Source organism: Tympanuchus pallidicinctus, unplaced genomic scaffold (genome assembly GCF_026119805.1).
Source record: "Tympanuchus pallidicinctus isolate F22 unplaced genomic scaffold, pur_lepc_1.0 scaffold1, whole genome shotgun sequence".
Taxonomy (NCBI): Eukaryota; Metazoa; Chordata; class Aves; order Galliformes; family Phasianidae; genus Tympanuchus; species Tympanuchus pallidicinctus.
The window spans coordinates 65,371,042-65,388,260 of record NW_026294618.1 but is presented as its reverse complement, the minus strand read 5'-3'; the positions used below and the strand labels follow the sequence as shown (position 1 = coordinate 65,388,260).

Below are 17,219 nucleotides of genomic sequence, written 5' to 3'. Positions count from 1 at the left end.
CATTTTTAATTTAGTATCAAACTTGTCATTGGTGAGTTACTTTCTATATAGATACTAGAACAAAATTCATTTTTAGATGATCATTCTGTGAGGAGAAAAATTTTAGTTGAGTTTTGTTTACTTTCATAGAATCATTGAAGTTGGAAGGGACCTTTAAAGGTCATCTGGTCTACCTCCTCTGCTACTGTGTATGGGGTCACGTACTGCTCCATCAGCTTGCTCAGAGCAGGACTCTGTCAGAGTGTTTCTTCAAGAAAGCCATTTATGGGTGCTCTTGTAGAGGCCACAGCTCCTGCAGCAAATGGACGCTCTTGGGGAGTCTGAATAGTCAGTGCCCCACTGGCAATGGGAATCTCTTCAAGTGTCTGTGCAGTCTGCGTGGAATGTCGTTTCCCCAGATGGGATTTTATGCTGGAGAAAGTGTGCCAGAGAGTTACTCCTACAGAGTAATGTCTTCTCCATGTCCAGCATGCTCAGCTCTGTGGCAAGTATGGCATCAGTCCTCTTGTAGCCACCACAGGCTGAATTCCTGTGCATGGGCCTGGAAATCTGTCCTGTGCTGGTGTACACAGGAGGGTGGTGAGGAGGTGTGTGACAAATGTCTTTGAGGCATGTGTGGCAAAGCTGGTGCCTTCCAGGTTACAGATGTGGAGCTGCAGATGTTTGATGTAGAAACTCTTGTGCCAGATATGCTTCAAAGGACTGCGTCTCTGCTACAGCGTATCTCCATGGCCACCTCGTGCTGTTCCTAACAACAGGAGGGGAATCAACTCCTTGAAAGGGTAGATAATGGCAGGACAAGGGAAATGGTTTTAAGTTGAGGGAGGGGAGATTTAGGTTGCATGTCAGAGGGAAGTTCTTTACAGAGAGAGTGGTGAGGTGCTGGAACAGGTTGCCCAGAGAGGTTGTGGATGCCCCATCCGTGGAGGTGTTCAAGGCCAGATTGGATGGGGCTCTGGGCAGCCTGGTCTAGTATTAAATGGGGAAGTTGGTGGCCCTGCATGTGGCAGGGAGGTTGGAGATTCATGATCCTTGAGGTCCCTTCCAACCTGGGCCATTCTATGATTCTGAGAGGCCTGACCAGTGCACAGCTGAAGTGCAGGGTCACCTCCCTCACCCTGCTGGTCATGCTTCTTTTGATGTGGCCTGCTGGGCTGTGGGAGCACTGTGTTTGTTTTCTATTTTGTATCTGTGTTATATGTTTTGAACATTGCTGTTGAGATACTCATAGCTTTCTAAACATAACATCAAAAATGTTGTCCACCTCCAACATCTTTTGCAGGTGATTATGGGGAATTTTAAATGAAGTAAAATTTGTAATGTTGCAAATCATCTGAGTTGTTGCTCATAAAAAACAGTGTAAGGGTTCTTTTTTCTGTGCTATAAGGTCTGTGCTTGGGAAAAGTTAGAGCATTAATAAGGCCATGGTATTTGTAATGCCCATTGGAAACGTCTACAGCATGGATAAGGTTCATTGTTGTATACAAATTATAGTAATCCTGTAAAGTTGCTAACTAAGAGTTATGTCTTTGTTGTTTCCTTTGAGCTACAAAATGAACAGTGATGTTCTTTGAGAAAAATATAAATGAATTGTAAACTGATTCTTATGTCAAAGGAGAGAGGGAGTTTGGCTTTAGTCTAAATTTATTTTGAGGGAATTTAAAACCTATTAATTGAATATTTCTGGAAGGTGATAAGCTCATTAAGGAACTAGTCAGTATGAAGTTATAAGTCCTGCACTTCATTCAGAGCAGAACCTTTGGAATATGTGACCTACTGCGTTATGCAGTCAAACAGACAATTGTATTTATCATGAAATCTAATTAAGAGGGTCAGTTATCTGGAGGAGACCTGTTCATTCAAACAACATATTCCTTTCTATTCCCTGGTCTCCAACTTCCATTGTTGTGTTTGCTGAAGAATAATGGAACTTATTTTGAACATGTGTGGGTTAACAATTTTCGTATAGCATTAGGTAGAAAAGTACCTGAGAGAAGCTAAGGAGCAGGCATTTCTAGGAGAGGGTATGTCTTTTATGATACCAGAATTCAAAACACTGTGAGTTATGATTGTAGCTTATTGTCTCAGGACATAGCAACAACCAACCTCTCTCTTATAAAGTCTACATGGAGTTCATTCTGTTCACCTGGCACTTTCACATGTGAGAAACAATGTCTTTACTGTGGTCTTTAGGAAGTTCAGTCTCAAAGGAAGATGAAACTTGTACCAATATGTAGCAGTATTGTTCTTAATCATGATTACTTAGCATCAATTCTGAATTTCCATTTGGCAAGCACAATTAGGACTTTGAAAACTTTTCAGGAAGTGAATTTTTATTTAGGAGTGTTTATAGAATTACCATGATTTCTTGTATAGGAGTGTTTTCCTGAATTTTACTAAACTTCATTTGGCTTTGTAAAAATAATTATTTTTCCTTCATCATGTATTTCCTTTCCTCTTAAGGAAAGCCATTTAATATACTCTGTATCATCTTTATATTCCAGTTGCCTGCCTCCAATCTGCTGGTATTTCCTTCTGTATGCATTTAAAAATGCAATGATTCTTTCATTTTCACCTTCCAGTGTCACTGTTAGCCTCTCAACTTAAAACACCCAGTGCCCCCCTTCCTTAATTTGTGGTAATAGCCTGTTTTTGGATCTCTACTTCTAGTCCTTAGAGTGGTACCAGGTTTTGGATTTAGAAAGCATTACATTCTTTTTCAGAGCATTGTTTTCTATATGATATCTTTTATTGTTTTTCTTTGCTTTGTCAGTATTTAAATTAATCCAAGAATTGTATAGGAGGAGCTTATTAAAAAATTAGGGTAAAAATGTTCTGCCAAGTGAAGGGTTTTCTGCCCTTTCATTACACGTATTTCATTATGTATTGCTTTCAGTACTTGGAGTCAACAATCTTTTTAATGCTAAACAAGTAAAGTGTAACTCAAAACATTTCAAACATGAACTCGAGTCATTGAGTCAGAAACTCAATAGTTTCATTCCGTAGCATCATAAAATAGCAAGTAGTCTGAGTGCTGGAATTTGTATGCTAAGTGTTCCGTGTGATTTAGATCCTTGGTGTGCTAACTTTTTGTCACTTGCCAATGTGGTGCAAAACTTTGTTAATGCCACTTAGTAGAAAGACTTCACACAAATGGATGGCAATGTCAGATTAGGGTGCTGATACGTTTCATTATTTTTATGAAGCGATTATTTTTTTCTTTTTATTTCCCCTTGCTGTGATCTGCTGAGGAATCTGAAGACGAAAAGCTTATTTGATTTTTTTTCCCCTTCAAGTAGTTAACTATGCCAAATCTTTTTTGAAAACTTTGCTGTTTCGTGAATACTACGTCTATATTTTTTTATTTACTCTTTATTTTGAAGTTAATGAACTTTTCATCTTTTCTTCCCATGTAATAAGGGTGCATTTTTATTTTCTGTTGCTTTCTTCTTATTTGAGTCTTGAGATTTGAGACTGAAGAATGAAAATAACACTGTTGTTCTTCCAATTGGTTTACTTTCTGCATCTGCTGCTTTGAAGACTTGGTCTCTGTCCTGGGTAGTGAGAGTTTTACAACTATACAACAGTGATGTTTGTTTGGGGTACTACTTCTGGGAATTTCATATGCATTTCTTCGTGTGTTTGTCTGGAAGGAAATCTTAAATGTCTCCTTACACTATCCATGGCAAAAGATTTTCCTATAAAGTTGGTTCATGCACTTTCACAGTAATCTACCGCTTTGAAGAGGTATGTTGTGCTATTGGCATTCTGCGGATCTTTTTCTATTATTATTTTATTAATTCTGCAGAAGACTGGGCATTTTATTCTCACTTGACTCTTACTCATTCTGAGGGTGCTAATTAAACTTTGTGAAATTCAACTTGAGAAGTCAGAATATAAAAGCAAAATGGTTGAGATGAAAAAAGTTTGTTTCATCTGTTGTGAATTCATTTCTCCAACTTGGACAAAGACTGTGTTCTGTAAGGAAATAGTCCTCAGTACTGGGTTTCATCACTCTTGGATTTTCTCAGCTCCTCTTGCTCTCACGAATGTAGAAGCTTCATAATCAGCTATATATATGCTTACAGTATTTCCCTTTGGAATATGGGTTGTAGGCATTAATTTGGATCAACAGATAAGGCAATATGTGTGTAATCATTAATAATAGGTGTTCTCAGAAGAAATGTTTCCTGAGGCATAAAACTAATAAGTGAAGAAAATGAAAGTGACATTGACATAAACAATTTTATCTTACATTTTTGTTGCATTAGTAACTGAGAACAGAATCTAAAAATACAGAGAAATACTTGAATTGTACTGTTATGTTTTTTTTGTTCCCCCCCCAGTGCTGTGGACCTAGTCCATCTGATATCCATGCAACATAGTCTGCTATAAAGCATGAATAATCCTAAATGTGCAAACTGGTGATTTTCTTATCCAGGTTGTTTCAAAATTAAGATATCATCTCTTTTCTTGTAGTGTCTTCTTACTTGTAAAGGTTGAGGAATGTTTTCTTCCTGTAAACTCTAGCCAAATCAATTCAAATATAGTCAAAAACAACTTTACAAAACTGATGATTTGGGATTTCTGTGTTTGTTACTACTTGGTTGCTTTCATATTAAGCATACTCGCTGTGCAAATCAAAGGATGTTGTTTGTCATTTCTAGCTGCTACCTTTGAAAACTTATCCTGGGATCTGCTAATTAAGCCTTCCTCTGTCTATAGCCTATGCTATTATCACAGTAGGAATGCTCAGTGTTCCAAAGTTTGCTCTTATTTTTTTCCAAAGAGCTGCCAGAATGTTGAAGTGCAACATGTTCACCTTATTTGTTCTTCACTGAACAAACTTTTAAAATATAAAACTTCATTAAATGAAAGCCAGGAATAAGTTGTTGCCATGATCATAGAATCATAGAATGGCATGGGCTGAAAAGGACCTCAAAGATCATCCAGTTGCAACCCCCTGCAATGTGCAGGGTCGCCAGCTAGCAGACCAGGCTGCCCAGAGCCACATCCAGCCTGGCCTTGAATGCTTCCAGGGATGGGGCATTCACAACTTCCTTGGGCAACCTGTTCCACTGTGACACCACCCTCTGTGTGGAAAAACTTCCTCCCAGTATCCAACCTAAACCTCCCCTTTCTCAGTTTAAAACCATTCTGCCTTGTCCTATCACTATCCATCCTGGTTAACAGCTGCTTCTGTTGTAGAACAATAGTTCCCCCTCCTGTTTATACGCTCCCTTCAAGTACTGGAAGGCCATAATGAGGTCTCCCCACAGCCTTCTCTTCTGAAAGCTAAACAAGCCCAGTTCACTAAGCCTTTCTTCACAGGAAAGGTGTTCCAGCCCTCTGATCATCTTAGTGGCCCTTTTTTAATGCAGCCCACACACAGTTGGTCTTCTGTGCTGCAAGTGCACACTGCTGGCTCATGTCTAGTCTCTCATCCACCAGGACCTGCAAGTCCTTCTCCATAGGGCTGCTCTTTAGGAGTTCTTCTCCCAGTAGCAGTATATATCATGTGCATGTGTAACTAACCAAAATGCGATTTTTACATCTTTTTTGAACTATGTGATGCTAAACATTATAGGAGAGAGTAGTAGATAAGATAGACCTTTATTCTGTCAGTCCTTACTTAATTTCTAAACTAACCATGTATTGCCCAGACTTCAAGAACTGGAACAGAACCTATACTTTTTAGAGATCAATTTTAAACCATGCATCTAGTATGGACAACAGTGAATACCACATGATTGATTGAAAAATATTGTGGTTTTGTTTTGTGAGGGTTTTTCCATTGATTTGAAGAGCCCCTGCCATCTCTCTCATTCTCACTGTTCCATCCCCACTTGAACTGTAGCACAGTGTCAAGCTTTGAAATGAATCAGGGAAACTTTAAAAAAAGAAACACTGAAAAGGGCAGTTAACAGTGAGGAAAAACTAGAGAAAGGCAGGACAAGAACTACTTAAGCAAGCTAAACTCCCAGAAGAGATGCTCGTTAAAACATGATTTAACTGATTGTCCATTGATTAAAGGTTTTCAGTGTTGCTAGATTATATGTGTGTGTGTGTATATATTTTGCATTGCAATTCTAGCTGTAACTGAGCAAATCACTTTGGAGCTCCTCATTCTCTTAGGTTATTAATTTAATTATTAATTTCTTATAGGTTATTAATTTCTTTAATATTCAAGATACTGACAAATTTCACAGTGACAATTGTGTTTGGGGTTTTCTGTTGATGAATAAAATTATTTTTCTATCTAAATGGATATTATTAAAATGTTACGGCCAACGAGGTGCACATAAAGAGGACCTTTAATATTAAATGATGTTTTAAAGTTAAAAAGCTAATGACTGCTTTTTTTGAATATTAAATATACAGTCCTTGCTCTGAAAAGTCTTTAATTTCATTCTTTAAAAGAACAGTGATGACAGATTGAGACTGCATCTAAACCCAGATTTAAAGTTACATTAGAAGAAATAGGTATCAGAGTTCTTCAGTACCACCATCATCCCTGTTTCTGTTTTTTTTTTTTTTTTTTTTTTAATAAAAAAATAAAAAAAACACCGAATGCAGTTTGGTTATGAGCTTTCCATGATTGTCAGTTTGACCCCAAAGTGGTGTTAAAGAGGGTGTGTGAGCATTATCTGTATAAATGTATTTTATATTGAATATTCCTAGTACTTGATTTAATAATGCTCTCTCTGGAGTTCTTTCTTTGTGTCAATGAACCAGACTTATTTAGAGCTGTTTGCTCTGGTCCACCATTTCCTTGTTAAATGTTCCAAATTTGTAAGTGTTGTGACCCTTTTGCCAATGCAAGTAATCCTAATTCTAACAATGCACCCTTGTCAGTTTCCTTTAAACTCCATTACTGCCCTCTGAAATTCTACACAAAATGGTTTGGAGACCATTTAACAAATAACAAATTGGAGATGGAGGGATTTTGTCCCTTATGCCACAATTAATTATTTACTGGAATCTTGGTTTTTGCGTTGCAGAATTGTGACCTGGTACAGCAAAGCATCGTTCATATTGTTCAGAATCCACAGAAAAATAGTGATAAGGATGAGACAGAAGACCGTGCTGGAGGCATTCTAAAAACATTGGGAAAAGTACCTGAAAGTCTAACTCGCATAGATCTCAGTTCCAGCATCCTCCCATCACTGTCTGCAGGGTTGGCTGTTATTCTGGATACTGAAGAACCCAGCATTTCTCCTCCCTCTGAAAAATCAGGTAAATCTGTTGTTTGGTATGCAGAATCATAGAATCATTTGAATAGAAAGGGACTCTTAAAGGTCATCTAGTCCAACTCCCCTGTAATGGACAAGGACATACACAGCTAGATCAAGATGCTTAGAGCCTGGTCCAGTCTGACTTTGAGTGTCACCAGAGACAGGGCATTTCAATACTCAAACCAAAGATTTGTTTCTTTATTAGGGTGAGCAATTCTATACCACAGAGGAAAAGCACAATATACGGTTTCTGTTAGTTTTCAAACAAAAAATGCAGCTATATTAAGAGATGATAAACAGCTGACGCATCTTCTAGCAAAATAATTTTGCTTAGTGGATGAAGTTGATGATTTCTTTTGTTATTCCTATCTCTAAGAAGTCATCATCAATGATAAAAGTACCAAAGATACACAAAAATCAGGAGTTTATTGGCAAGCAAAGAATAGTCCCTCTATAATTTCCATAATTGAAGCTTCCTTTACTAGAATGTTTGGAAGCTTTTGCACTGAAGATGCGTTTAATTCTCAATCTGTTATAATGTTTTCATACCCATGCATTTATTAAAAATATTTCTATACAATGGACTTCTTATTTATAGAAACATAGTTGGCACAAAACATAATGATGATTCATCTGTGGATTTGAGTAGTTCTTCACCCACCAAATTATTACAGGGGATACTTTTTTCTTCATCATGAGAAATTGTCTGAGGCACATATTACATCACTGTCAAGTGGATTGTGCTCTAATAATTAAAATGGTTCTAGAGAGATGTTTACAAAAGTCAGAAAGAAAGAATGTTTTAGATACTACTCAGAATAACCCTCTCTACAGACACAGTCTGGCTAATCCTCATTGAACGCTGTGTTTGTCTCCATTGGGAAAAAAAAATAAAATCATTTTATGGAATACTGGACTCTAAGTGGTGATTTGTGGTAACATTCTAACAAAGATGTATTTTTAGAACGATCGGTATGGATGATAATAGCAAACACAGAGGTCCAGGGTACAGAAGGGAGTTTGTAAATGTGACAGGGATGCCTCTGTAACTAACTTGACCACAAAAATAATCATGCTTAACTGAACAGCTACTAAACTGTTAGAAGAACTTTATAGAAAATTTCTTAAGTAACTCATGCCAAAAAGAAATGGAAGGGTCAGAGAAGTGTTCCACAACTGACTTGATCAACCTCTCGCTGCCAGCTGATGATGGATGAGTGCAGTTTAGGAACAAATTAGTGCCCAGCTTAATGATCCACATCTCTCATTCTCCATGAATAATGAGATAAGTGGGGTGCATGCCAATTTGAATCTGTTAAGGTAGGGACAGAGTTTCAGGCTGGGCCTTCAGTCTAAGTCAAGGCAGTGGTGTTAGCTCCTTAATGCTTTTTCATGACTATAAATGATATTTACATGAAATTAATAGTAGCGTTTGACTTTACAGAATAGTTTATAATGTGTAAGGCATTTTAAAATGTGTTATGCAGTACATTTTTCCATAGTCTGCAAATTCTGTGAAGCTATGTACAAACAGATAGGTATGTTTTGTTGCAGCAAATATTTCCACAGCAGAAGGACAACTGAGAAAAAAGATACGGAGAGTATACGTGGTCGAGTTTTATCTGAGATTATGTTAAAGAGATTTTTTTGTTGTTGTTGTAAGGGAAAAAAACAGCTTCCTGTAATGACTGACAGTTCTGCCTGGAAGGATATTAGTGAGGTTTTTTTTTTTTTAAAGGCCTTTTGTCTTCTCTTTCGCTTGTTATGACTCTCACAATGGATAATTGACCTTGCCTCTACTCAGCTCTACTACTTGCCTCTACTCAGGATTTTTGTCTTTGTTGTTACTGGAACTTGAGGTGGGTTAATTTGTAGTCCCACTGTTCATTGAGATGAATATTAGTCTGGGTTAAAAATGATCCAGCAAGAACAACAACAACAAAAAAGATTAACCCAGAGATCTTTTTTTTTTTTTTCCAGTCAGGTTTTCTGTATAGTAACATTTGCCTTGACACATTGCGATGAGTAACAATAGTGGGAACCAGTGGCTGAGGGTCACATATGCAACTACTTCTGCTTTAGATACTTTTAAAGCTATTCTGTTAGAAGGTGAATGGTTTCCAAAAAAAGATTAACCAAAAAGAGAAACCTATCCAGTAAAACCAAGCATTATTATTTTCTGTTTGTGAGATCACACACAATAAACAGAGGGCAATTCCCTGTACCCCTTAACCACCTTTTGCTTTATTTTGTCCACCTTTGAATTATAAAGAGAAGGGTTTGTGATTAACTTTTGCATGGCAAAAGATTCTCTTAGAAACTTCTCTTAAAAGCTTTTGCATCATTTGAATGGAAGAACATTATTTTCAAAGTACTGAAGTGGAGATCAAGCTGTAAAATTTTACCACAAAATCCAGTTGATAAAACTTGTTATTTTGTACTGCTATTATGTATGTACGCTTATGCAGCATGCCTTTATAGTATGAACTGGTGCATTTGATTAGACAGTTGCCTTTATGGCCTGGCATCCTGTCTCAACTAAGTGTCATTGTTTGCTCATTGCAGAAGAGCACAACAGGGCATCTTCTTCCCAGCTCAACCCCTCCCTTAGTGGCAAGTAATGAAAGCAACTTTTAAGAACCATCTTACAAAAACTGTGTTTAGAATGTACAAATGTTTGTCCATGAGAAATTCAAAAGTTTGACAGTCATTAACAGGCTGAAAAAAAAAAGGGAAAATAGATGTAAGTTATCCGTGCATCAAGAATTTCCATGCTTCCTCTCTTTTCAAACAAAGGTAATAGCAATGCATTTTTCTGTCTGCTCAGTAACACCTTGTATGACTTTTAATGAATGTGAAACAAAAATCTGGCTTAGCTGGGCCAAGCTGTAAAGGTAGCAGAAAGAATAACTGATTCTCTTCCACTTGCTTAGGAAGCTTTTTACCAAAACTTAACACTAGTTGAAACCTGCTGTCCTTGCTTCCGAGAGAAATACAAGTTATGAGAGGGGTAAACTAGTCATTAGCAATATCTCCGTGCTGTCAGTGCTTAAAAGTAGGAGGCGATAATTATTTTGAACTTTAAATCAGAGTCTTTTTTGTGAAAGATACAGGTGGAAACTTTTAGAAGAAAAATCCAGAATTTAGACTTTAGGTAGTAAAAACTGTGCATACTTCTAAGAAAAGCTCTGAAGAATAACAGAGAAGAATTTATCTAGGAATACTGTGAACAATATATGAATACATCTTGAATAATATTTTATTAATTGTATGTTGAAATTTCTGTAATTTCCTCTGTAATTGATATTACATTTTATTAGGGTTCTTTTAATTAAAATGAGGATGTGATTTTTCGATCAGGTTTGTTTGAAATAAATGAGCAGTGTAAGCTCCAGGTGTACTTTAAAATTACTGAAGTTTTCTAAAACTTATGCTTTCAAATTAGTTCTAGATCAGGGAACAGCACGATGTACATCTCCACTTCCCTGTTTTCATATGGCATTCAGTATCCCTAGACTGAAAAGTACATCTGCAGCTTTTTCTTACCTTCTTTTAGAGAGTGCCATCAAAATGTATGCATTGATCCATCCAAAATGGCCTCCAGCAATACAAGAGCATCTGTATTGATACTCTAGGACATGAAGCTTTGTAAGCATTTAGCAATTGAACCAGACAATACTCAGGCAAGTGCAACAATGAACTTACTTTTCAATGACCTACTTTTTCTTTTCAGTATCACAAGACAAAATATCTAAGAATTCACTATTCCCTTAGAAAAGAAAGGGTTCCTTATTTTTTTTCTTTTTTTTTCTTTTTTTTCCTGCTGGCATTTAGTTCTATTTTTAAATGAGAAATTAATCAGTGTAAAGAATTTTCCCATGGTATCGTTGTAGCAATCATTTGTTGATTAATTATAAAAACAATTTAATGAATTAAATGTACCTTAGGTCTATGGTATTGTAAATCAGTAGTTTGAGGGTAGGAAATCAATATTCTCTTTAATTCACATTATTTAATTAGGGTCTTTTTTTTTCAAGGCTATCAAAATCTTGTTCTAAAAACAAATGTTCAGAAAACTTGCACTGACTTTTTTGAGATATTAAACTACCATTTAATGGTGATGGTGACATGGTTCTTATGGTAGTTTTTTAGACAGACATTTGAATGAGATTCATAACTGCTGTTCAAGAAAAAATAATATTTTACATTATGGTGACCACTGTGTTGTTTCAGTAGAAACATTTAAGTAACTATTTAGATTACTGTGGTATTTTCAGATTTGGTGCACTGATAATTTACCTTTGTATAAGAATTAAAATGCTTTATGCCATTGTGATTTATTCTACATTTGATTCAGAGTTTCTAAAATACACGGTTTTACAAACTTTTAAATATAAAATGGAAAATCAATGTGAAGATCAATCTACATCCAGAAGAGGGAAGGAACTAATTTACTTATTTTAGAAAAGCAGAACAAAGTATCAATTCAGCAGTAATATAATAGCTCTGATTTTGACAAATACTTTCTGAGAAGTATGGGTGCATTTGTCATCATTACACACTGGATGAGTACTCTATATGTGCAATTCAGTTGCAACTGAACAGAGCTCACTGTGATCGAGTATGTAGAGGCCTGACATATAAGGCCAATTTCAAACTTTAGAAGCAAACTTTACAAAATTCCTACATTAACAACTCACTTTCTGCTAATGGTTAGCTTTGGAACATTGTTAATCATTAGCACTATGCATTCATTACATACACCAAACTTTTCATAACATATATCTTGAATTTTCTGTCAGCATACAATATTATGGAGCCAATACCTATGTGCCTTGTAATCACACAAGTCAAAATGAATGAGGCCTGAGAACTCTACCAAGAGAAATTGGGATAACAGCAGACTTTTGTTCCTTCTTCTCCAGATGTTCTCCACACGTTTGGTGTTTATGTATTACTTCCTCCCTTTCCAAAGACAATATGAACTGCACCTGTTACTGCTTATCCTTCCTGGGTGCTCCGTATCTCCAAGATGTACTTCCCATTTTCAGGTTCTATGCTTATGTGTTTTGTTTGTCAACCTTTTGCCACTTGGATGCTTCCTGTAGTCAACTATATACATCTTTGTCCCTCTGATGATCACACATACAATGCGAAATATTCAAACATTGTTCCTGTGTCATCACATGTTACAGTATGTTTTTAAAAGGTAGCCATACTTCATGTTCATCTAAAGTAGGAAAACCCAGGTGTGTAATAAGAGAAGAATATGACCATGATGTTTTTATATGGTGCAGTGAGATTACATTTAATTTTAAATCAATATCACAGAATATTTCTTGCATCAAATTAGAGTTTCTATGAAGTTCTAAATGTTTCCAGACTGGAAGATGTTGCACTGCAGAAGTTCTCAAACTGTTCATATTTGAAGCTCTGATATCTAGAAGGGTATTTATTGGTAATCCCCTGAAACAACAGTCACAGTGATCGAGCTTCATTTACTCATTTTCACCCGCTAAAGTATATACTAACAAATTTTACACCTCTTGAATATTTTCTGGGTTATTATTGATGGATGCTGTATTGCTGTGCTCGGAGATAATAACGAACAAGTTTATAAGGAAGGCCTTTCAGTTAAAAGTAATTCACAGTATGGTAATTTTTCTGAAACAGTGCTCTATTTTTTGATGCATGGCATACAGGAAGTTTTGTGGACACAAGTCACATCTCAGTCAGGAAAGAGCTATTATACAAGATCAAACCAATTGTTTGTCTAAACCTAGTGATCTTTCTCTTCTAATACTTACCTGTCTTGTATCCAATTCATCAAAAGAAAGCAAGTGTTCCTATTATTTAATATTTAGAGAAGGAGCATTCCTTTTCGTAAGTAATCAAACTATCTAATTGTCTTTCAAATCTACTCTCTGAGTAAGTTGATGTAAACGGTAATGGTGTTCTTTAATATGACCTTCCTTGAAACAGCACTTCCTAAACAACCTCCAATGCCTGTTCATGGGTGAATTGCAGAACAGAGGGAGAGTTTTCAGCCAACTAAGTAACTGCTGCTGTTTATGATAGAGTCATAGAATCTTCAGAGTTGGAAGGGACTTTTAAAGATCACCTAGTTCAAGTTCCCTGCAATGAACAGGAACACCTGAGCTAGAATCAGGTTGCCCAGGGCCTTATTCAGTCTTGCCTTGAAAGTCTCCACGGATAGGGCATCAACCACAACAGTAGGTAACTTGATCCGGTGCCTCATCACCCTCCCTGTGTAAGATTGTTTCCTTATATCTAACTTAAATCTATCCTCGTTGAGCTTTAAACCATTTCCCCTTGTTCCATCACCACAGACCCTGATAAGGAGTCTGTCTCTGTTTCCTGTAGCTCCCCTTTAGATACTGAAAGGCTTTATAAGATCACCTTGCAGCCTTCTCTTCTCCAGGCTGAACAGCCCCAGCTCTCTGGATCATCCCTCTGGATGACATCACATCCCTCTGGTGTGTGTAGATTGCACCCCCACAGCTTGCAGTCATCAGCAAACTTGCTGAGCGTGCACTCGACCCCACTGTCGATGTCATTGATGAAGATATTAAAAAGTGCCAGCCCCAGCACTGACCCCTGGGGGTGATCACTTGTCACTGATCTCCATCCTCTCTTTGGACCTAATCCTGCAGCCAGTTCTTTGTCCATCTTCCCAATTTGGAGAGATTCTGTCGTATCTTTTTATTTTTAATAGCTAACTAAGCTTTAGAGAAATATTCTGGTTATTCTGTTTCCAGTAAGGTTATAAAAATTTGCCATTACATAGTCCTTGGGAATTTGTTCTTATGTGTATTGCATCTTCTGTTAGTGTTATTAACCCTTGACAACTTACTGCTGCAATACTTCCAAGTTCTCTATATAAAAATTGATATTCCCTCTTCACCTTCCAGCAACAGCAAAAAGTGATTTTATGAGACATTAGCATAATGGAACCTTTTCAATAAAATGATAAATTGAGCCCATTTCAGAAAACAGAACACACACTTGATAATTTATTGCGGTCGGTGCCATGCTGGAGACCTCATTTGTATCATATGCTTTTAACACTGATGAGTATGGTGCCATTTTCCCACACCTTGCATGTCCATGAAATTCATTTGAGAAATGTTCTTTTTTACTGGAGCCAAAAGCTCTTCTGGGAATGCTCATCCTTACATGACATAATTATCTCCCTTGAATGTGTCTAATTACTTTATTGTTTTTAAAGGCCCTTTCATGTTAATTGAAGCCAGTAACATTTGCTAACTCCCCTGTGTCAGGGGGTAGGGTCAGAACACTGCTGTGTCCTTGGAATGTATTTTATCTGTTTATAGGTGACAGCATAGGTGGGCTTACTTCTGCAAATGCAGAACTTGCATCTTTATGCCACCGGCTGGAGGTGGCATTTGTAGATGGAAATGTTCTGTGTTTATTAAAAAGAAGTAAGCATGTTATTTTTTTCCAAAATAATTGTTGACAGGAATTAGCTAGAGATACTAAAGGGGGAAATAGGGGAAAATACAGGGAAAATAACACTTAAAAAGCACCTTTTGCGTGCGGAAAAACAACAGAGGCACAAATGGGAAGAATGCTTTGTTTAAATAACAGTAGTTGATTAAATAACAGTAGTTGCTGCTACTGTGAGGCTTTGTGCTTGTGCTACGTGGTATTTGTATGGCATGGTATCTTACTGCTCAAAAACATTTGAGGGACATATTCTCTGAAATCACGTCCGAGTTTTGTTAATGCTGTTTAGAGTTCTGTGTACGCAGCAAGGGAACAGGGAGTCCTATAGGAAGGACTTGATCTTCAACAAGTAATTGCATGCAACAGATAGTTTAACAAGTTCTGTTGATTCTAGAAGATTAAAAAATAAAATAGTCATGTGCTAAACATATGCTCTCTCTATATGAAGAAAAATTACTTCAGTGAGGCTTCTTTTTTAAATAAAATAATACTAATGGCAGGAAACTGGGCAGTTAATTTAAAAGGTTTAATTCTTATTCACAGAAAAGCAGAATTCAAAACTCTGCGAAGAGCCCTTGCACTTCTCTGCCAAAAAGCCTTTGCAGTCTTGCCATCAGCTTTGTTCAGTGATGGTTTCACATTTCCACTGCTGTGACTATTTGGCTGGGTAACTATTATTAGCAATGCCAAGACAATGGACTGTGTGCCCATGCAGGCTTCTCTTCAGAGACTGCCAACAAGGATTTCAGCTATTTTCTTCATCTTTGTTTTGTTGGATTTTTCTTTTTTTTCTTTATTTCTTTGTCTTCCCCCCTTCCTCACCCCCCATTTATTTTGGAGAATAGCTGAGCATAAAACCTGAGATACTGTCAATTTTATGTGTATTTCCATGAATACCTCAGAGCAGATTTTCCTTACTCTGAGCAATTTTAAACTCTATGATTAACTTTGGTTGTGCTTATTCATTCTTCTTTATACTCACCAATTAAGATTATTACTCCCTTGAAAGAGTGTGATGATGCATCCTTGCAAACAACCATTTCCATATGTAGTTATTAAATATTTTGCAGAATCTACTGGGTGTTGATATTCTATGGGACTTTACTATCCTTGGGGAGACTTTCATTTTCAGAGAAAACTGGACTAAGGTGGCATTATAGAATTCATGATCAAGTTATCAAAATGACAGAAAATTAGTTATTAAAGAAAACATTGTCCTTCCTAATTTATCTTTCAGTTATTAGGCATAATGATACAGTAGATTGCAAGTGGAACTGCCTGGGATATTTCTGAGCTGGATTCTTTGTTCTGTGAGATCATTTCTTTGAGAATTACTACATAGGAATCATATTTTCTTTAGTGAGGTATCTGGGGTCTAGAATTCTCTATTTAATGGTTATCCTTAAAATTCAAAACTAGAATTTCTGAATACTATTAAAAAACAACAGCATGCATCTTTGTATACATTGATAGATCTTAAACTCTCTACGTTATAAGCTTGTATGTACTGCTGGCATCTTCATGGGTATTCAGTCTGAGATCTTTGACCTTGAAAACATGTCAGGTTTTGATTTAGGAGTTATATCCTACTGCTGCTGTATCTGGTGTTTGCAGCTGAACGCTTTGGATTTAGTGTTGACAGTCTCCCTAGCTGCAAACTGCTTTTTGCATTTCTGGAGTGGAATATCCATATCTAAACTTCCAGGTAACAATACAAGCCCATCTAGTTCATAAATTTCTCTATGTAAAATCACTCCAAAAGTAATGCCTTCTATTTATTTCCATGGAAACTAGGATAAAAAGCACAATAACACTATTTGGTAGGAACAGAACACTATTTTTCAACAATCGTCAGCTTTAGTTATAATTTTTTATTTATTTAATTTTTTTTTGCTGTTGATGAATGTAATCCTGCATACTGTGCTTGTAAAAATCTGAACCAGTGCAGTGACTCACTGTTTCACAACTGCGATGACAGCATATTACCCATGCAGTTCATCTTTCACTGACACAGACGGAAGTCAGAAGGTGCCAAATCTGGACAAGGGGAAAAGGTCTCAAGAGGTGCCAGAGGAAAGTTAGGTTGTATATCAAGAAAAACTTCTTTACAGAGAGGGTGGTTAAGCCCTGGAATAGGCTTCCCAGGGAGGGGGTTATGTCACCATCCTTGGATGTGTTTAAAAACTGTTTGGATGTGGTGCTCAGGGACGTGAGTTAGTGGTAGTATGGTTAGGTTGTGGTTGGACTTGATAATCTTGAAGGTCTTTTCCAAAGCAATTCTGTGATTCCAAGACTGTATGATGGATGTGGTAGCACAGTCTGGCCCAGACTGGCAATGTTTTCCACAGTCTTCAAAATGGTATGGGGTCTGGCGTTAATGTGTTGCAGGAGAAAGGTTGTCTTCTTCTCTGGCCTGACTCTGGAAGTTTGAGCCTTAGGCTTATTCAGTGTCGTGATGTAGTGGTCAGAGTTGATGCTTTGTCAAAGTTAAAGAAA

General features: G+C 36.9%; 1 protein-coding gene across 2 annotated transcripts in view; it reads left to right on the top strand.

Annotated features, from left to right (window-relative positions):
- Positions 1-17,219, top strand: part of PRKN (parkin RBR E3 ubiquitin protein ligase) — a 678,674-nt gene that overhangs the window by 210,253 nt on the left and 451,202 nt on the right. For both annotated transcript variants that reach the window (XM_052683810.1, XM_052683801.1), the window contains exon 3: positions 7,002-7,236. In XM_052683810.1, the coding sequence (XP_052539770.1) occupies positions 7,002-7,236 (235 nt within the window). The remainder of the gene's footprint in view (positions 1-7,001; positions 7,237-17,219) is intronic.